This window comes from Chrysochloris asiatica, unplaced genomic scaffold (assembly GCF_000296735.1).
Source record: "Chrysochloris asiatica unplaced genomic scaffold, ChrAsi1.0 scaffold00009, whole genome shotgun sequence".
NCBI lineage: Eukaryota > Metazoa > Chordata > Mammalia > Afrosoricida > Chrysochloridae > Chrysochloris > Chrysochloris asiatica.
Genome location: NW_006408527.1, coordinates 21,882,885 through 21,904,580, shown reverse-complemented (window position 1 = coordinate 21,904,580; position 21,696 = coordinate 21,882,885). Strand labels below are relative to the sequence as shown.

Here is a 21,696-nt window from a genome sequence, read left to right as displayed (position 1 = left end):
ACCTTTATCTCAGCGGTTCTGCCAGGCGTCTGTGGCCACTCTGATCCTTTCCCCACGTGGTCTCACCCAAGATGGTGGCTCCTGGAGCAGCTGAGCGTCCTGGACTAGAAAGCAATAGATTTCTTGCTTCTGCCACAAATTCCCCCAGCTGTGAGCCTTCCAACCTTCTAAATATTCCTTTACATGTGTTCAGAGTTCTGGGACCATCCCCTGAATCTGCTTGGTTGGGTATTCTGTGTTGTTGGCGGAGCTCTCTGCTGTACGTCCACCCGATCTGCCATCTTGTTTGTTCCCCCTTCCATCTTCTTTTGATGCTTTCTGCATCATTCAGTAGTTTTTCCAGAGAGTCCTTCAATAGCGAAAGTCAAGACTTGAATATTTTCTTCTGTTCCCACAGCTTGAGAAATGCTGAGCATGTTCTTTCCCTTTAGTTTTCTGACTCTAGCTCTTTGTACAGTTCGTTGTAATATTTGACTTTGTCTTCTTGAGCTGACCTTTGAAATTTTCTCTTCAGCTCTTATATTTCCTTAGTTTTTATTTAATGTCATATATTTATATTCCAGGATCAGATTCAGAATACCACTTATATTGAACTGCCATGTCTCCTGTGTTTATTTTTATTTAAAATTTTTTTTATTTAGTGATTTGAGTGAAAGTTTATAGAACAAATTGCTTTTCCATTGAACAATTCATACATACTTTGCTTTGTGACATTGATTGCAATCTCACTGTGTAACAGCACTCTACTCACTTCCTCCCTGTGTTTCCCTTTTCCCTTCATCATTCTTTTGTATCCTTTCCTACCTTCTGAGCTATGTCTGGGGAAAATGCTGCCCTTTTGATCCAGCCTGGTTAATTGTTTTGCATACCTCATGGTGTTATGTATGATTCACCTCATAGGCAGTTATTTGGCTGAAAATTGAGCCCCCAGGCCTGAAGACTCATTCCCCCAATGTGTTTGGTTATGGCTAAGACGTTTTCATAACTGTTTCCTGCTTGCTCTACTATATAGTCACTATAGGAAAAGGGAATTGAAAGATACAGAATTTTTCCATGAACTTTTTTAAGGCTCTTTGTACCCCATTTGCTTTCCTGTTCATCTTACTCATCTGCCTATGTATCTGTTCATGGATTGATGTTGTTATTACTGATGTTGCAGGATTGTGTACATCTTCATTCTCTGTAACTCTTGTACACTTCTCTGTGTCTTCCTTTACCTTTGTAATATTATGCTGATCACTCCTTAGTATATATTGGCTTTTTCCTCACCAAATTAATATGTCTCTGATGGCACTTAACAGCAACAACAATGTTTTTCTAGCTAGTAATTTGCCCCTTCTTCCCCTCCCCTCCAATCCCTGGTAACCAACAAATTAAGTTTGTTTAATGATTTTCTTTTCAAAATCTTCTCTAGACTTTTTATAATAGTGGATTCCTACAGTATTTGTCTTTTCGTGATTGGTTTATTTTAGCACCCTAGCACTTCTTTTGATTATGACTGTTTTTTGGACTTTCCTTGCTTTTGTTGACCATGACAGTTTAGAGGAGTGATGGCCATCTGTTTTGTAGGATGTCCCTCAGTTGTAATTTTTCTGTTGTGTTTGTCATCATTAAACTGGGTTTATGGGTTTTAAGCAGATGATCTTTGTGGTAAAGTGCTGCTTTCATTACAGTCTATCAAGGATACATTCTACCAACATGACATCGGACTGTTGATGTTGACCTTGATCATCTAGCTGTAGTATTGTTTGTCACTTTTCTCCTTGTGGTGTTACTGTTTTCTCTTTTCATGCTGTATTCTTTGGAAGAAGACTCATTAAATACTTCATGCACATACACACAATACAAGCAAAAATAATCCCAATCTGCCTTCCTTATGCAACTTTGAGTCAGTCACAGATACTCTTTATTCAAGGCCCTTTGTTACACCTGTCTGTCCATACCTTCCACCACTCTGTTTCCAAAACCGACTTGCTTTCATCCATGTTCTTACTCAGGTTGTTGCTCACCTCCCTGAGAATGTCTTGTCTTCTTTCTAACATCTAAATCCTTCTCATTTTTGAGGGACCAATCAGAAACTTTAGCTTTCCTTATGAGTCCTTCCTGGAATAATCTCATCCTCTAAATTGTAAGTGGAATTGGTACTGTTGTAGTCTCCTGCCCACCACCTAAGTCTGTGTTTTAAGTGAATGCCTTTTTGTTGTAGACAAAAACTAGGTTATCATTTCAGGTTTGCCTTGATTTAAGGGCTAACAGAAAACAGATTAAGAATCATGTAATCAATGCCTGTAATGCGAAATACATCTGTTCCAAAACGGTAAATTTTAGGAATAGAAAGCACACATTAACCATTGATCCCCAGTCAGTCAGGTTCTGCTTTTCTGTGACTTATCGCAAGTCTAAATAAATATAGCCTTCCTGTGTTGATGAGAAATGACTGCAGTGAGAAGGATGCAGAGGAAGACAGAATGACCGGCTCTGAGGCCAGGTTTGAGGTGACCTAGGGTAGACAGTGAGGGACAGGCCCTCAGTGGTGTCTCTGCTCTGTGAAGTGTAGGTGATACCTTGGCTTGGGCTCCAGGGTGGCCTAAATATGTAATAGGAAAGAATGCCCTTATCATAGCTAAAATGACTGGCAGAAAGATTTTAAGGGTTACTTAAAATTCTCCTTTGCAGGCCAGTTCCTATTCTTTGGCTAGACTGAGCTCATGGAGCAGTGTCAGTTCTGAAATGTTCTGTTCTCTTAGGTTTGCTGGCTGACTCCTGAGCAGACAGCAGGAAAGAAGAAGCCCTTTGTCTATACCCAAGGTCAAGCCGTGCTAAACCGGGCCTTCTTCCCATGCTTCGACACTCCTGCAGTGAAATACAAATATTCAGCCCTTATTGAGGTAAGGGGACTAATGTTAGGTGCACCTGCCCTTGGGAATAATAACTTTAGATCTACCAGATCACATTTCAATTAGTAAATCATACAGCATGTAGCCTTCCTCCAAATCCCCTACAGGTTTAGTTTCTTAAAACCTTTGTGTTCTGCACAATGAACTTCTAGATCATCATCACCACCACACAGGCTGCTGGTCTTTGCTGTTTGTCAAGCTAATCAAAAGACTGTCCAGGTAAAATCTCCTAAGCTTTCTCTGTTGTCAGGTCCCAGATGGCTTCACAGCTGTGATGAGTGCTAACACCTGGGAGAAGAGAGGTCCAAATAAGTTCTTCTTCCAGATGTGTCAGCCTATTCCCTCCTATCTGATAGCTTTGGCCATCGGAGATCTGGTTTCGGCTGAAGTTGGACCCAGGTAGGAGCTAACGACCCCACAAGCAAGGTTGAATGGACTGAGAGGCAAGGAGGACTCTGATCACTGGTCCCACTGGGGTGGTTGTTGGGGCCATGTTAGATCCTGTCTCTGGAGTCTGGAGACTTTATGCAACAGAGGCAAGAGTCCAGCTGGACAAAGTGCTCTTTTCTACCTCCCTCCCTCCATTTGGACTCCTGCTGTGTAGAACTGGTTACCAGACCTAGCAGTAGCTGCTGTCCAAGACTGGCTGCCAGCAGAGGGTTGTTGGAGCTTAGGCAGCAGTTTGAGAAGCTTGATTTTTATTGCGTTCTAAATCAACTTCTTTAAGTTCTAAATTCCCTTGTAGTAACTGTATTTGCTTTTCTATCTTTGGACCAAATCTCATTTTCTCTAGCATTTAATTCCTGGAAACAAATCGCTTGATCTCATCGATTCCCTCCTGAAAGGGAAGTAGAGTCTCTTCTCTGTTTGTGGCAGATGCATAGTCCCTTCATGAAGTGAGAGATTTAGTGGAGACAAAAAAGGACTCATCAGGGTTTCCTGAGAAAAGAAACGTGAGCAGGAGTGTTGGTTTTTCCAGGTGTTCTATCACCTGCCACCAGAGCCTAATCCTATTGTTAGAGCGTCAAAGGTTGGCTAGTAGAGCAACACCACCTTTCCTGGTTTAGCTGCTGCTGTATATTGCTGGTCCTGCTCTCAGTTCCTGAAGGCCATGGTATTCTTGACAGGAGTAATTACAAGCCTCAGACTCCATAACTGGACACAGCAGCACTTCGAGGATCAGGAGTCTTAGCAGGAGTATTAGTGCCTGGGTATCAGATGGGAGACTAAATAGGATTCCATTGGTGTCTGCTTCCAGCACACACAAAACAGTGCCAGTCTTTGAATGACAGTTTGTTCTCCCCTTTTGAAGGACTGTCTTCCTAATAAGATAATAGATAAGCAGAGGGCTATCATCTTTGAAATAGAAAGGAATGTCATTTTAGAGAATGTACTCTGACTAAAGATCTCTGAGTAAGGGGAGATGAGAGAACAATAGAATCAAAATATAATAATAATTTAGCTGTACCCTTTGTAATAAAATGATAACATAGTGTATTGATCCAGGTGGCAGAATCCATGTGTGGTGGTGATCATTTATTTCTTCCTCATCAAATAGAAAGTCCTTGCCTCATGGGTCACATCTTAGGGCTTAGAGGTACCTTGTGGGGTGTGCTAAATGGCAAGGTCTGGCAAAGTATGCCACTAGTCCCAGTCCCTGTTACCACAGGAAGACGAGATTAATGCCTACATCCCAATAAACCCTTTCCTGTGTAATCTCTTCTAATTCTTGTATCAGCTTAATAAAGGAGACATTACTATTTCCATTTTATAGAGAAGCAAATTGAACCTCTGGTGCCATGGTTTGTGCAAGGTCACATGGTGGGCAGAACTAGAATTCAACTTTATCACTGTACTACTGGGGACAACTCCAGCTTGACTGAGAGCATCCTAATTTCTTTGGACAGAAATGTGTTTACTAGAGGAAATATCTGTCTAGTTTGTTTTAAGCTTTCGAGTACTTGTAGAAAGCTAAAGTACCATAGATTTTTAATCATGACATCCAAGTTGGTGATGGAGTTTTGGGGGCTTTGTGCCCTGTTGCATCATAGTTAGATGAACCAGTAACACCCTGGCTTCAGGGTTCCTAGACCTCTTCTATTCCAGGAAACTTCTCTGCACTCTCTCTAGCTATCTACACTCAAGGCCACACTCTTCTCAGCTATCCACTCTCAAGGGCACACTCCAGAATAGGACTTAGCACACAGGCCTCATCCCAAACTGTATTGCATCAGAAATTTCAAACACCTTGGCCTCATTAATTCTCTTGACTCGACTCTACTGAGCTTCCAACTCTTTGATGGCCTCATTTCCACTTTATCTCATTATGTTTGCTGCTTGAGTTCATGGAGGCCTCCCTCTATTTGAACCACCCATTTCTTCTGGGCAGTTAGCTTCTCCCAGACATCTATTCTTTCTGGCCCAGGTGCATGGTTGACCATCTCTTGACCAAACACCCACGCCATCTTGCTTGCTTTCTTGCTGCTATTAGGATAATCCTCTTCTGTACCTGGGTGTTTGAGAGATGGTGAAAATGATGAGATGTGCATATGGAGACCACTACACACTTCTGATCCCTTAATGAAAGGTTGGAATTAAAGTTAAATAGATATTTGCATGATTTTCAAGAAAAAGAAAACAAATACATAGTCTTTCATTATACTTACATATCTGTCTCACACCTCTTAATGTCTTCTGAGACTTTACTATTTTCTTCCATATTTCTTATTCAAATACTGTGCCCTTGTTCCAAGCTGATGATCTTGTTTTATTTGATTGAGAATATTTATCAGATATGACTATATCAACTTCCCCGCCACCATCAAACAGTTATATTCATCTACTCTCTTCTTTTTCCATCTGGATTCTGAAGATGAGGAGTGCTTACTTCTGAAGAAAGCCAGATCTCTTCATCTGAGCCCTGATTCAGCCCTTTCTTGCGTCCTTCCCTTGGTACTGTGCTTCATCCCTTACATTTCTCTTCAAATCTGCCTTCTCTGCTTTCAATTGGTTCCTTTTACTTAGAAATATGTCGCAGTCTCTCATAGCTCTATAACAAAGCAAGAAATCAACTCAAACCATAAAATTTCTTGATTCCTTATCCTTACTATTGCACTACCCTCTCTCCTTCCTGTCCTAGCCAGGTTTCTAAGAGTAGTGCATAGATGCACTGGTTCCACTTCCACTACTCTTAAGAGTAGTGCACAGATCCACTGGCTTCAACCCCCTCACTGCTTCCACCCACTGGAATTCAGCACCTCTTCCCTTGCCCTGAGACTCTTGGAATCATAGAGGCCATTGACCTCCATGTGAACTGGATCCTTTTCCATCCTCATTTTAGCATTCTGCTCATTTTCATCTGCCTCTGTTGACCCTCCTTGGCTTCCATGATACTACTCTCTTCTGGCCTTAGGACCTCCTGGCTAGCCCTTTCTGGGTTTTTTGTGTACTCTTCTCTGTCCGGCCCCTTATATGTCTGTGTTCCCCAGATTTCTGTCCTTGACTCAGTTTTCTCATGTATGCTTTTCTTGGGGAAGCTCACCCACTTTTTAGTTTAGCTTGTTTGCTTAAAACACTGTCACGGTTCTGTAACTTGGCATATTAGGTCCTCTGTGCCTGGCCCTCTTGGGCCTCTTATGCTCCATTTCCTGCCATCTCCCTTAGATCCCCAATGGATACTGTACTCTTTTAATAAACCCAGATTCCTGGTGGTTCCTCATAGGCATGGTACAGCTTTCTGTTGGTACCAGTTACAACCCCCTGTGTGTGAGAGTGGAACTGACCTCTGTAGGGTTGTAGTAGCTGATTATTTTTTGGAAGCAGATTGCCAGGCCCATCTTCTGAGGAGCCTCTGGGTGGGCTTGAACCACCAACCATTTGACTGACAACTGAATACTTTTACTATTCACACCATCTCATTTGCTTTGATGCTCCCTTTATACAGAACCCCTCTCCCCACCTTTCTGAGTATTGTTTACCTTTGAATTCAGCTCACATGGCATCTCAGTGCTAAAAGGCATCGGTGAACACCCAGCCCAGCCTAGGTTGCATTTGTTCCTTGCTTTCCCGCAGCACCCTGTACCTGCCTGTCAGCACATTTACCAGATAAGTTGTGGTTGGCTTCAGTCAAATAGCTTGCCAGTGTGTTTACGATTTGAAACCTGAAAAGTTGTTCCCAGGTCAGACCTGGAAAGTGACTTTGTGTCCCAGGAGCCTCAACCCCCTTGATACTTGAGTGCTACCTGATACTCATTTCCCTGTTCCTTTTCCTCCTGTTGGAATAGTTGCACTCTGCAAAGGCAGAGGAAGCCATCTCCTATCCTAGCCTTGAGGCCTTCCCCTTTGCCATCTGGTTCTCTGTTTAGTGTACCACATGGGAGAGCAGCTCCTAATGGATTCACAGCCTCACCCATCAGACACAGACTGTGGCTATGATACCCAATTCTGGGATCAGCCCAGCCTGGAATTTAGTGAATGGTTTTTGCCTCATTGCCTCCTCTCTCAGCCTTGACTTTCAAGTGTACTGGATCTTCTTGTAATCTTTTTTTCTTCTTCTTTCCCTTTTCACCTTTATTCCTCCATTTTTTAATTTTGAAAATTCCAAACTTACAGAAAATTTAAAGAATAATAGATTTAACTTACATATACCCATTTATTTTACTTTATTTATTTATGTGTGGATTCATCTTTGGTTTTGCTAGACTATTTAAAAGCATGCCTTTCCTAATACGAAAGACATTTTAATTAAAACCACAATACCATTGTGGTACTTAAGAAAATGAACAATTATTAACACTAATAGGTTCATCTTTTAAGGTTCCTTTCAGTTCCAGAGATTCTGTCATGAGGGTCCTTTCTAGACTGCTCTTAAATCAGATATAAGGACATTGACACTTACTTTATAAGCTACTGAATGTGTTGTCTTATTTAATCTGTACTACTTGTTGCATAGTGGTTCTGAATCGGGCTGCTAACCTCAGGGTCAGCAGTTCGAAACTACCAGCTGTACCATGGAAGAAAGATGAGGCTTTCTGCTCCAGTAAAGATTTCCAGCCTCGGAAACCCTATACAGGGTCACTATGAGTCGAAATCGACTCCACGGCACATAACAACAACAACTCGTTTTCTAGAGGAGGAAACTGAGACTCACTGAGGTTCACAACTTTGGCATGATTGCATTCAGTGTAGGAACCATGGCTTCGTTGGATTTGCCATCTCCATGAGGCTTTTTAAATAGGGTCCTATTTCTGAAGTGTGGTGAGCAGTCTTGTGGATCTGTGCAGGTGATCTGATCTTGCCTCTCCTATGTTGGTGGCTGACCAGATTTTCACATTCATTTGGCTCAAATATGAGATGGAGATAAATTTTCTGCTTCTCCTTGTGTTTTCAGAGTCAGGTCACACCTCTCTGGTCTCTGTCTGTAGGAGCCGTGTGTGGGCTGAGCCCTGCCTGATTGAAGATGCCAAGAAGGAGTACAATGGGGTAATAGAAGAGTTTTTGGCAACAGGAGAGAAGCTTTTTGGACCCTACGTCTGGGGAAGGTGTGGTATCATCTTGTTAATCAAGCCCTTGATTTCCCTCTCCTGCTGCTGGTTCTGTTCCTTCTGCCTCCTAGAGTTAGGTCTCCCCAGTCCCAGAAGTGAAGGAGGGAGGAAGAGAACAAAGGGCTGAACTAGTCTCCTCCACTGTTGCTGAGGAAGAAGGGACCCTGGGGAGAGGGTTCCTGAGATGATAAAAATGTGCTTTAGGGTTGCCAATTTTGGGGATCAGAAAATACTTGTCAGGAGCTCTTGGTTGACTTGCCTTTCTTTGTGCTGGAAGTAGCTTCACATTCCATGCTTTCCTCTGTCATCTTCAGACTTTAGTCTCCTTGAAGGGCCCACTTTGAGCTTTATGACCCCAGGTTGACCTGCAGTGAGTTCAATGTGATAGAGTAGCTAATATGCTCACACCCCTCTTGGAAGGGAGAGTGGAACAGGAGGACTTGTAGAGCTACCTCTGAGTGTGCAAACACCAGCAGGCAAAGGGAAGTCCTGGTCTGTTGGGGTTGCCACTTGGAAGAAGGACCAAGAAGTCTAAGTTTCATGTCCAGCACTGGGCCCATGCCTGCACACAGCCTGGTTAGTGGTCACATCTCTCAGAGCCTGGAAGAAGTCTAGGGAAGTTGTTGCTCAGACAAGTGAAGCAAGATCTGCTCCGGAAGCTCTGGGGCCTCCCTGTCACCTCTCATTTTCTCACCAGATATGATGTGCTCTTCATGCCACCATCCTTTCCATTTGGAGGAATGGAGAACCCTTGTCTGACGTTTGTCACCCCCTGCCTGCTAGCAGGCGACCGCTCCTTAGCAGATGTCATTATCCATGAGATCTCCCACAGTTGGTTTGGGAACCTAGTCACCAATGCCAACTGGGGTGAGTTTTGGCTCAATGAAGGCTTCACCATGTATGCCCAGAGGAGGATCTCCACCACCCTCTTTGGTAAGCTGCCCCCAGATGCTTATTCCTCATCCCTCAGCCTCTGAGCTGGTGTGATAGTCTTTTGGGAGTTGGGGACAGAGGTGGGTGGGCATGAAGGCAGGAGGTAGAGCTTAGATGAAAGACCATTCATAGAGAGCCAAAATCAAGGTCAAAGTTGTTTTTAAGTAAATAATTCCCATTTGACTGCATGTCACTAAAATCAGTAGAGGGAAACGGGGAGAGAAAACTCGCAAATCAATTATATGAATGAATGAATTAATAGATGAACTCACAGTGAAACTGCCCTCACACCCCATCCGCTCTCTGTAAACCACCACTCCACCATTGAAGCTGAAGTCGTACCTGATGCTCTGTTCTCTAAAGCTAGGCATGACCTCTGGGGGAGAGAGTTTACCAAGGCCATTTATCCAGATGGGTGGTTGATTTTATGAATGAATCATAAAATCATTATAATCATTACCTTCTGTTGAACATAGGAGCCCTGGTGGTATAGTAGTTTACCCTGAGGTCAAGTGGTTCAAGCCCACCAGCCACTCCATAGGAGACAGATGAGGCTGTCTGTTCCTGTAAGGATTTATAGCCTCAGAAACTCTAGGGAGCAGTTGAGATATGTCCTCTAGGGTTACCATAAGTTGGAATCACCTCAAGGGTAGTGGGTTTGGTTTCTGTTGAACGCACACCAGCTTTGTTGTTAGGCACCTGATTTAAAAACATATCATCCAACAAATTTTCAGCAGCCCAACAAAATTGTTGTTACATGCTGTTTAGTCAGGTTTGACTCATAGCGACTCTGTGCAGGGTTTCCGAGGAGTAGCTGGTGAGTTTGAACTGCTGACCCAAGGTCAGGTTCAAACTGACCTTGTGGTCCAATGCTTATCCTATAGTGCCACACCAACAAAACAGGTATTATTTCCATCTTGTGTATGAGAAAACCACAACTCAGAGAGGATAAAAAAATGTGCCCAACTCATTTAGCTGGTGATTGTGGTAGGTGGGGGATCCCATTGTTGTTGTTAAGTGCCGTCAAATCAGTTCCGACCCATAGCGACCCTGTATAGGGTTTCCTAGGAGTGACTGGTGAGCTTGAACCACTGGCCATGCAGTTCAAACAGCTTTGCAGTCTGGCACATTAACCCACACCAGGACTCCGGGAGATCCCATAGCCCGCTTTAATTCTCTCATTGCACTGTCTCATTTCTTTTAAGAAATAGCGTTTGTTATTTTCGTTATTTCCTATGATATGTTTGTCCTATATGGAAAAGCACACAAAAAAGGAAAGAAAATGTAGTACTAACAAATTCATTATCCAGATAATCAATACATAGGTTCCTCCCAACTATCCGAAAGAAGCGTATGCCTATGAAACCTTTCTTAAGTTGAAATGGTGTAAAACAAAGTAACAATTAACATTGATTTATATGGGGAAATTTCTTTAACATTCCCAGACCCAAAAATCAATTTACCAAATCATACTAAATAACAGATAAAGTCTAAATTTCACTGACATAGCATATTCACAGTTCAAAGTTAACACGATGGTGTGATGTTGCGAGCTGCGATGCTGCAAGTTCCCGGGGAAGGAGCTTGGCGATGCCACTCTGCTTGCTCACGTTGCACACTGCCTCTTTAGTGGCTCGCTGCAAAACAAATACTGCACGCTGGTTTCACATGTCACTTTTTTTCATAAAAGTGAAAAATTCTTTTACATCTTAATGTGTACCTCAGATTTCTTCAATTCAATAATGGTAAATTTCTAGAAGCATCATCTGAGTCTGAACATTTTTTAAGACTTTTAACTATTCGTATATATTATCCCATTGCTCCCCAAAGTATATACAGCAAGGTATTCACTACAGCCTATTTGTGAACAGGCTGTTAAGTAGACACTAACAATCCTATAGAACAAATTTTATCCCATTGGCAGGTGAAGAAACTGAGGCTAAGTGAGAGAGATTAAGTTACTTAGTCAGAACATCTAGTAAGTTGCAGCACTGACTGGTTATAAATAACCCAGTCCCCATTTGCTCCAGCATCATTAGAGCTAGAAGGAGCCTTAGAGATTCTTAGGAAATTTTTGGATGTTAGTTTCTCATTCCTTACAGGTACAGTTAGATGAAAGTATTCCTAAGTTTTAATAGAAGATCAAATTACTGTTTCTAAAACGAAAAATATAATGACAGGGAAAGGTAAATGTCAGAGAAATAAGTGTAAACGATTCCATCAGTCGTAATTTATGAGAGACACCACAGTCTGAGCTAACCAAGTCCTTTGTAGCTACAGGTTGCTAGGAACTGGGTCAGGTTCTCTGTCAGTGACCCTTTTTGCCCTCTTGGTCGTCCTGAAGATACTTCAGGTGTGTAGCATTGTTCTCATTATGACCACCAGGGGGCAACACAGCCTCTTCTGTAAAAAAAGTGTACTTGGATGTCAATGACAAACTCCTGGGGTTTATGGTTTCTTTTTGCTCCAGGGGCTGCTTACACCTGCTTGGAAGCAGCAACTGGGCGGGCACTGCTGCGGCAGCATATGAATATCACTGGCGAGGATCACCCGCTCAACAAGCTCCGAGTGAAAATTGAACCAGGTCCTCTGTCCATCGTCCTCCCCCGACCCCCTAAATTGAGCTCAGAGCCCCAAGTTGATTTGAGCTTCATCTTGATCACGTACACTTAGAATACCTTCTGTGGGAAATGTACAGGCAAATTTTGAATGAGGCCCTCCACAGCTGTTTTAGCCATTTCCTGACCTCTGAGCAGACTCCATGCCAAGCATTTCGGCAAGCTAGGTGTTCTATCCAGTTCTGTGCAGTGCTTAATGACCTCACCACTGCTTTATATTTGCTCAGGTCTGTGTCATTTACAAGGCACTTTCCCATTCCTTTTATAGCATCACGTCAGACCTGTAACCATCATAGAATGTTTTATTTAGCGAGAAAATCTTTTCTTAACTTTCTGTAACAGTATACCTGTGAGTTTTGTAGAGCAATTACTTCCTTTACACAGGATGGAACTGAGCTCCCAGACAAGTTCAGTGGCTTGACCAAAGTTATGCATCTAATCAGGGCACAACTGGAGCTCTGTTCAGGTCCTCTGTCTTTCATTTAAGGACTTTTTTTATTTTCTCACATAATTGACTAATCTCAAACTTTTCTGTGCAGTTGAAGCATGTGTTCCTCAATGCCCTTGACTGTGAAAATGAACTTTTTGTGGAGTGGTTATTAGTTCATTTAAGTCAAGAACAATCATAGAAGCAACACATTGTTCTGGGGTGGGGAGATTAGGTATGTGGGTGGTAACTAACAGAACTGGAGAAGAAACTGGGCCTTTTGCTCACGCCTAAAGTTGGAGGGTGCCCACCTGAGCAAAGCATATCCCAGGAGTACAGAAACCTGGCAGCTTCTCTAGAAGATTGCTTTCTTTGTCCTCTGGATGCATAGTTAATGACTCACTATTTTATTTGAAGTCATGTGAAATGATACCTGGAAATAGTTTTGGCCTTTCTGTTTCTAGGAAAGCAGAATTCTCATCTATTCTTTGGTTGGTTTTTAAGTCTGGGGCTAGGGAAGGACAGTGAGGACAATAGGTTTACAAATGCTCAAATCATGTCCATATCCTCCTCTGCCAGGTGTTGACCCAGATGACACCTACAATGAAACCCCCTACGAGAAAGGTTTCTGCTTTGTCTCCTACCTGGCCCACTTGGTGGGTGATCAGGATCAATTTGATGATTTCCTCAAGGTATAGTCAACTCTCAAATGAAGGGAGAAGGAAGAGGAGCAGATAAAGTAGCTGGGCCAGAGTACAAGGGTAGAGGCAGGGGGCAAATGAGGTAAGGGGTTGGAGGAGGGCCCAAGAAAAACAGGTTTACTCCCCAAGGGACCCAGAGAGGATCTGAAAAGCACCTCCCTTCTCTCACAGGCCTATGTTGATGAATTTAAATTCCAAAGTATCTTAGCTGATGACTTTCTAGAGTTCTACTTGGACTATTTCCCTGAACTGAAGAAAAGGAAAGTGGATTCCATTCCAGGTAAGCAGAAGAACTGGCCCACAGACTTCCAGCAGATAGGAAAGAATTAGATCTAATTTACATTTGAAAAACTAAGATGGGTTAGGAAACTATTAGACCAAAACATCACCTAGAAAGTGATGTTTTAGGGAGAAAATCCAGAGTCCCAGACTTGATATTACAAAAATGGCTTCTCTTGGTTCCTTTCTGCCTCATGTTCTCCCACTTTGCTTCTTTATGCTCTGTGTTCTTTCTCTTGTTTTCTTTGCATGTCGACTGTAGTCAGATCTTTGCCTAAGTCCAGAGCTACTCTTGGTGTGCTGGCTGAAACTCACAGAGCAGCATTGTGGCCCCTGCTGTAGGAATCTGAAGCGGCCTTATACAGGCAGATTCTGAAGGAAGAGACTTTTCAGATTGAGATGTGGGAGGCACCGCCTCCTGAGAGTGTGGAGATTGACCTGCCGCAGATGAGGCAGTATATTAGATTGGCCCTGCGCTGTGTGTGCTCCAAGTCGCTCTGGGATTGCTTTGGTAAAGTCCCCTGCCCCTGGCAGCTGGGATGTGCAGGCCTGAGTAGCACCTACTCTGGTCAGTGACCTGCATTTCAAGGTTACAAAATGCCTCAAGGACAGTTAATAACAGTGCTTACTGTGCACCAGGCAGTATAATCCTTATAACAGCCAAGCAAGATAGGGCCATCCTCATTTTCCAGGTAAAACTGAGGCTCAGAGAGTTGAAGTGGCACATGCATGTTGATAGAGCTGAGATAGGAACCCAGGCACTCTAGTCCTCAAGTGAGCTCAGGTGCTGAAGCTCTAGGCTGTTGGTGATGGAGAGAGCATGGGAACTTGAATAAGGCTAGCAAACTATCTGCCAGCCTGGCGCTGATATTTGGAGCAAAAAAACAAAAACTTTTTTTTTTGGAGTAGAAAAAAGTGCAGTTTGGTCATTTAATTGAGAATCTGCTGGAACAAGTGTTGTTAAGTGCCATCTAGTTGCTTTGACCCACAGCGATCCTGTATAGGGTTTCCGAGGAACAGCTGGTGAGCTTGAACCGCCGACCTTATGGTTCAAACTGACTATGCAGTCTAGCACAGTAATCCACAGTGACACACCAGGACTCCAAGTAGTGGGTGGAAGATGGTGTTAGATGCTGGAGAAAAGCTTGGGGTGTCTGGGAGTTATTTGGATTAATGACCATGACCCTGCCAGAGACATTCCGATGGTGTCTTCTCTTTCTACTAAACAGGTTTTGAGTTTGATCGATGGCTGAATACCCCTGGCTGGCCCCCCTTCCTCCCTGACCTCTCCCCTGGGGACTCACTCATGAAGCCTGCTGAAGAGCTGGCCCAGCTCTGGGTGTCGAAGGAGCTGGACATGAAGGCCATTGGCACCATGTTCATATCTTCCTGGAAGACCTACCAGCTGGTCTACTTCTTAGATAAGATTCTGGAGCAGTCCCCTCTGCCTCCTGGTAAGAAACCATGGGTTATTTCAGTGACTTGTATAGAAATTCCTGTGTGAAGAGCCAGTTAGACCAGGGGCCAGCGGGAGAGAGAGACTTAGAAAAGAAACATGGGTGACTGCCAGATGTCATCAGGAGGCTGGCAAGTGAGCGCAGCACTGCGGCAAGGAGGGTGGCAGCTGGAGAACCTGGCTGACTACAAGTGGTAAAGGCTTCAACCTGTCAGACAACTCTTCTGAGCTCTTTACCTCTGTTCCCTCGTCTCATCACTACTCAGTGAAGTAGGTGGGCAGATGAACTAGATGACAGATGTGTAGTGGCTGTTACCTCACCTTAGACACATGATGATCTTAAGTACAGAACAGTAATCATCATGATTGCTGGCATGCCAGTCTTTCTCACCAGGGGCCTCCCTTGTCCCTTATTGGGCCTCGCTGCACTGAACTTGAAGGCCTCCTCAGTGATGATCCAAAGCAAGCGAGTTGGGCACACTCTGTTGTGACCCACAAGGTATTCACTGGATGATACTCAGCTATAGATTGCCAGGCCTTTGACTGGCTAAAATGGCTTCATGATGGGTGACCGTGCTAGTGTTTGAAATGCTCCTGGCATCACTTCCAGCATCATAGCAACATGCAGGCCAACACAGTACCATGACCTAGTCGAACAGCGGGGGATGAAGCAAGTACTATGATTGAATCTCCAGGTAATAAAGTATGAACCTGAGGCACTAACAGGTCCTGTAAGTGGTGCACTGGAATTTGAACCTACTCAGCCTAAGCTTTTAACCATGAATGCTAGGTTGCCACTCAGAAATGGTCACCAAGTGGTTGGTGGTGGTTTAAAACAAAACAAAACAAAAACAAAGTCCACGTAACTATTACCAAGTTAATGATAAAAGAAAAAAATAAAGCAAAATACTTTAGGGGGATATTGTTGTTACGTGCTGTCGAGTTGGTTCTGACTCATGGCAACGCTAATAGGGTTTCCTAGAAGCAAATGGTATGTTTGAACCGCCAACCTTGTGGTTAGCAGTCTAGTCCTTATCCCAATAGCTCCACAAATACCTGAACTTTAATCAGGGAAAGAAAAATAGGGTACTTATAAGAAAAGAGCAAAAGGTTTGTACTCAAGAAATGTTTGAGTACATTTAAATTAAATGTACAATTAAAGGAGCTGTGAGAAGACATTGACGTTTCTGAGCATGATATGAACAGAATTAATAGTTAAGTGGGTGGTTGGGAACCTCTTGAAGTCTATGTCCAGTGCTTTTGGAGGGCCTGAGGGGAGTCATTCGGGTGTCCTGGAGAACACACAGGGCTCTTCCGCTCCTGGAGTTAGGCAACACATGACTCTGCTGGCAGCATTCATAACAACTCTTTTCTTTCTTTTTTATAGGGAATGTGAAGAAACTTGGAGAGACCTACCCAAACATTTCCAATGCCCGGAATGCAGAGCTAAGGCTGCGGTGGGGCCAAATTGTACTTAAGAATGACCACCAGGAGGATTTTGGGAAAGTGAAAGAGTTCCTGCAGAGCCAGGTGGGTGACTCTCACCTCCATGTGCCCCTCGGGCACAGGATTGGCCCCTCCATCATTCTTGCCCTAGATAACATCTCCTCGGGGCCTCAGGGGTCTGAGGTACACACTGACCTCTGGAGCTGAGCAGGGGAGGGGATGGCTCCCTGGAAAGCCCTGTTCATTACTTCTGTTACTCAGTGAGGCTTGTGGAGGTCTAGTTTGGGTGAGGGGGGGTGGAGCATGTGAGGGGAAACCTATGGGCCTGGGGAGCTTTATTGCTTTTCTTTAGGTTTTCTTTTATTGTGGTAATAGATATAACAAAATATGCCATCTCAACAATTCAGTGACATTGATTCATCATGTTATGAAACCAAAATCATTTCACCACATAGACTCAGTGTCCCCAGGAATCTTTGGTTTCTCTATTTCTGCATATTTCATGTAAATGAAATCATTCCACACTAGTCCTTTTGTGACTGATTTCTCTCATGCAGTGGCAGGCTCCGGGACCTCACTGCTCAGTGTGGCCAAGTAGCACTCCACTGCCTGTGCAGATCAGCTGGGGAGGCCTGAGGGAGAGATGGTCAGAGGTGATCAGAGCTAACCTCAAACTGAGTAGCATGATGTGTGATGAGTAATGAGGGCCTGGGGTAGGAGAGCTGATCCTTGGGAAAGGTAAGAGGGAAAAGGGTCAAAGACCGAGATGGGTGAAGGATAAGATTCTTAGTTTCTGCTCCCTAGGGAAGCCCTGTGACTTGGGAACAATCCAGATCTCTGTCAGAGGTGCCTGCTGGGGAAGGCCCCGGGCTTTTCCAGTACAGTCATCAGATTCCAGAGTGGGAAGGGAGCTGGGCTAGATGTAAAGCATGGCTACTTCCCTCATCTGTCGGGTTGAAGGTGTCCGGAGCCCTCTACAGCCCTCGTCAGTGTAGAAGCTTGTGATGTCGTTGCCATGCATTACATGACTTTGAAGCTCTTCTTTTGCTTTACTGCAGTTGGACTTTCCATGGCCCTCAGCTTTATATCGTGCCCCCTGGGATCTTTCTGTCCCAGATTAATTTGGTGGCTAACCAGCAACAGCGTTCTAAGAGTGTGGAGCCCTATTGTGACAGCCCTCCTCAGAGTAGACACTCCTGTGTGTGATCATGGCTTGGGGTGGATTTTGAGATCTATCTCCACAGGTACTAAGAAGATGCCAGCATTAGTGCACTTATCTCTGGGAATTTCCTCATTTCAGCACTGATATCCATGTCCCGTTTGGCACCTGACCATGGCTGCTGTTACACTGGTACCAGGGGACAGGAGGGCTGGCCAGACCCTCTGAGCAGGCTGCTCAGGCCATGTGTTATGTGTGTTTCATGCAGGGGAAGCAGAAGTACACCCTCCCGCTGTACCACATGATGGTGAGTGGCAGCGAGGTGGCCCGGGCCCTCGCCAAGGAGACCTTTGCCGCCACCATCTCCCAGCTCCACAGCAACGTGGTCAACTACATCCAGCAGATCCTGGAGCCCAAGGGCAATTAGAGGCTCCATGCTTGGCCTTTTCCAAGGCATTCTGCAGGCTTTCAGAGTAATTGATTGTTCCCAACTGCCAGTTCTCCAATCAACTTCCTGAAGTTTTTATTCTCTCAGGATGATCTGTTCTCTGGGTTTAGGCATCTGTGACTCTGGGTGGGAATTTCTCTGCATCAATGAGGCCTGAGACCAGAGAAATGCCCACAGCCCTCCTCAGTACACCAGCGGGCTGCTGGCTGGGTTGGGGCAGCCTATCTTCTCCCACCCCTCTGCTCTCGTCTTCAGAGAGGATTTTATCATTTCTTTTTTTTTTGCTGATTCTTCAGGTACTATGCAAAGGGACTGCATTCTGGTATTTTTTAGGTTTGCTCTTTATTTTAATAAATGCTTTTAAAGTGGAAAGTATTTAAGTTGGAGTTTATGGATGGAGTGACTGTTGAATTTCTTCTACCAGGTGTCCCCTCTGTGTCCGGGTGTTCTGAGAAAGTCAATGGAGGAGCCCCAGGATGACAGTGTCCCTGCTGTCAGGGAACTCCCAGGCTAAATAAGTGAGGGTTCCATACATGAATATGAAAACCTGGAAATATGGCGTGATCTGTTGCAGGACCAATGCACAAACAAATAGCTCTCCAGTTTTCTGTTAAGGCTGCCCACTTCTCTGTCTGCAGTGTCATTCCTGTCCATCGTTTCCATTGCTTTTTTTTATATTAAAACAATGGGTTTTAGTGTCATTTGCCCAGCTTTGGGCTCCACTGCCCTGTCCGCCTTGTGTTCTTAGATCATTGCTTTAAGGGGATAGTAAATAAAGTCTATTTAGAACCTGACTTCAACATGGTGATCTAAGCAGTTAGCAACTTGGCAGAAATACGAAAATAGAGTAAATTGCCTTTCTGTAAATACCACGGCACCCCTGAACTAGTCTCCATTCCTTGGCTTTGAGGTTGTCAGTCCTTGGCCCTTTCCTGCACAGGAGTTGGGAAAGAGAACACATCACAGCCACTTAAATAGGTTTTGTTCTCTTACCAAAAGCAAGGAAGTAGTGATGACTTGCTGACCGGCTGCTGAGTGCCTCTGCCCATGGGACCCTCATGGCTTCAACAAAGGGTATTTTGGGGGATCTTAAGAGAGAGGGGTTTTGGAGATATTCTTGGCCATGGCAGTTTGCTAACAGTCAGGGCTTTTCCTGGCTGTAGGGGAGGGCTATCAGGTGGGGCCTCTAAGACCAGTGTCTGTGTTTCCTTGTTCTGTACAAATACCTACAGCACCACTGAGCCCACTAATAAGTCATTGCGGAAGCAATGTGTCTTCTGAAACCAGTTCTTTGACTCCATAAATATGTTGTGAGACCTCACAGTTTACAGCATAGGTGTTCTGAGATGAGTTGCCTGCCCCGCCCACCACCATTCATTTCTACCAGCAGCCCTGCTTGAGGTTCTTGTCTCTTAGAGGACTGGGGGCAATGTGCTTGGCACCTCTCCACCATCCCCAGGACATCCCCAGTCGCTGTCTGGACAGCTCTGTGGGGAAGGTCAGTGGGCTGTTGTTGATAATGGCAGACTACTGGGAAGGCCCCTTACCTCCTCCACGGTTCTGATGGTCACTGTTCTGGAATCTTCAAGACACCACTCACCTTGAGCCCTCCCAAGATATAGAGCTTCAATCCAAGTCTTTCCCATTTAATCTTCCATAACCTTCACTTGGCTATTTAAGGCTTTCATACTTGAAGGTAAGGATTCACAAACCTTAGCTCTCATTTCTGGGGCTAAGCCCCCTGAAGGCAAGGGAGCAGATCTCCTAAATCACTCCCCTCACCTCACCCTGTCCTCAGGGCATGGAGCACGTGAGCAGTCCTGGGGCTAGAAGCTGGTTCTCCCACATTCCAGGGTGACTGGGCAGAGGGTGTGCCTACTCAGGCGGCTAGGGGTAGGCCCCCTGCAGGGCTGGGGAAAATCCTACCATCAGCCCCCCCAGGCTCTCCTGCCACTCCTGACTCAGGTGGGACCCAGGGCACTAACTGGCTTCTCATCATCCATATGGGATGGCCTTTCATAGCCCTCAAGCTATAGAATTAAAGGGTATCCATGGAGCTTTTCTTTCAGGAACCTTTCCACCCACCGAGGCTGAGTGCCATGGGCCACCCAGTGCTGTGGGCATTCATGAAGGAGTGGAAAGAAGAGAGATACAAAGATCCTTTGTCATCGTCATTATTTTAAGTTCCCTGTGTTGTTTCTGACTCTCAGTGAACCTGTGTATGGTTTCTAAGGAGAAGTTAGTGGATTTGAACTGCCAACCTTGTGGTTTAAACTGAATTTACGGTCCAGTGCTTATTCTACAGCGCCACATCAGGACTCCGTTCTGGTGTAAAAAAAACCAACCTAGATCTTGAAGATGGTAGGGATCAAGTCCAAACAACTTCACTTTACAGATGGGGAAACTGAAGTGCAGAATATTATCCACATAGGTATGGGAGCACTACAAGTCTGCCTGCCTTCTCACTACTTTATATTACCCCCATCTGAGGAATCTTAAGGGGAGTCTATAGAACCTTGTCATGGGCCAATCCATAATGAGGACCAAACCTGGGGGACTCGCTCTGCCACAGGGAAGGCAAGAGCTCTTCCACAGAACTGAAGATGGATATATATGGTGTAGAGAAAGGGCACCCATCATGGTAAGTACATCGAGTCAGTCATAGCGACCCTGTATAGGGTTTCCAAAGCTGTAAATCTTTGTGGAAGCAGAAAACCTCATCTTTTTCCCACGGAACGACTACTGGGCTTGAACTACAGAGCCACAACACTCTCCATACCTGGATTTAAATCTCAGCCATACCACTTTAATCATTCAGCTCTTCTGAGCTATTTAAATCATTCAGCCCTTCTGAGCTATTTTCTCACATATAAAATGGGGATTGTGCATTCCTTACAGGGTTTAAAAAATGTTATTTTGAGGGATTAAATGGTAGAGTACTACTGTGAGAATGCCTGGTAAATAAACTATTACTATGTGTTCCTTTTAATTTGAGTTAGGAGAACCTGGTAGTCTTCTGACCACTAGGGGGTGGCAAACGTCCTGGTAAACTGGGACGAATGACTGGTTTGGTTAGATGGGGGACCAAATAGAAAGGGGTCAACAGATCCACGTGGATTCCAACACCAGCAGCCAGTAGCCTAGGAATAGTGTTTAAGCAGAGCCAGGCCTCTCCTGAAGTGGTTGAGGCGACCACTGTTGGGTGGATGGGGGTCAGGCAGGCAAGAATATGCCAAGATCTTGCCAACAAAATTGATGCCAGTGAGTGAGCCTCATGGCACCCACCCGCTAGCCCCTGAGAATTGCCTGGTGTTAGAACTCCCAGCCTGTGTCCAGAATTCAGGGTGTCCCTAACCCTCAGTAACCTTTCCTTCTCAGGACCCTTTGTCCTTAGATCTCTAGAATTTAGGAGCTAGCAGAGAGCTCCTGGGTGGCACAAATGCTTAAGTGCGTAACTATGATCCAAAAGGTGGGTGGTTCAAACCCACCCAGAGGTGCCTCAGAAAACAGGCATGGCAATCTGCTTCCCAAAGGTCACAGCCTTGAAAGCCTTACTGGGCAGTTCTCTGTATATGGGATCGAAACTAACAATAGCCAAATCCCTCCACCTCCCCTTCCCCTGGACTGACTCCTGGGAGGAATTAACTGAGGCAGGGTGGCAGAAAGCACACATGCCCACCCAGACGACTCTCCTGCCGCCCGCCCAGGCTAGTGCCCTATGCCCAACCTCAGAGGGTGTGGGATTACAGACTCTGACAATCATTAAACCAGCCGGGCCTGATTTCCCAG

At 44.7% G+C, this 21,696-nt stretch overlaps 1 protein-coding gene across 1 annotated transcript in view; it reads left to right on the top strand.

The window, feature by feature from the left end:
• Nucleotides 1–17,886, top strand: part of RNPEP (arginyl aminopeptidase (aminopeptidase B)) — a 28,002-nt gene extending 10,116 nt beyond the window's left edge. Inside the window, exons 2-11 of the mRNA XM_006834137.1 lie at nt 2,748–2,888; nt 3,148–3,296; nt 8,321–8,437; nt 9,138–9,373; nt 11,844–11,957; nt 12,998–13,110; nt 13,291–13,399; nt 14,628–14,852; nt 16,242–16,384; nt 17,728–17,886. Coding sequence (XP_006834200.1) covers nt 2,748–2,888; nt 3,148–3,296; nt 8,321–8,437; nt 9,138–9,373; nt 11,844–11,957; nt 12,998–13,110; nt 13,291–13,399; nt 14,628–14,852; nt 16,242–16,384; nt 17,728–17,886 — 1,506 coding nt within the window. The remainder of the gene's footprint in view (nt 1–2,747; nt 2,889–3,147; nt 3,297–8,320; nt 8,438–9,137; nt 9,374–11,843; nt 11,958–12,997; nt 13,111–13,290; nt 13,400–14,627; nt 14,853–16,241; nt 16,385–17,727) is intronic.
• The last annotated feature ends 3,810 nt before the right edge of the window (nt 17,887–21,696 follow it).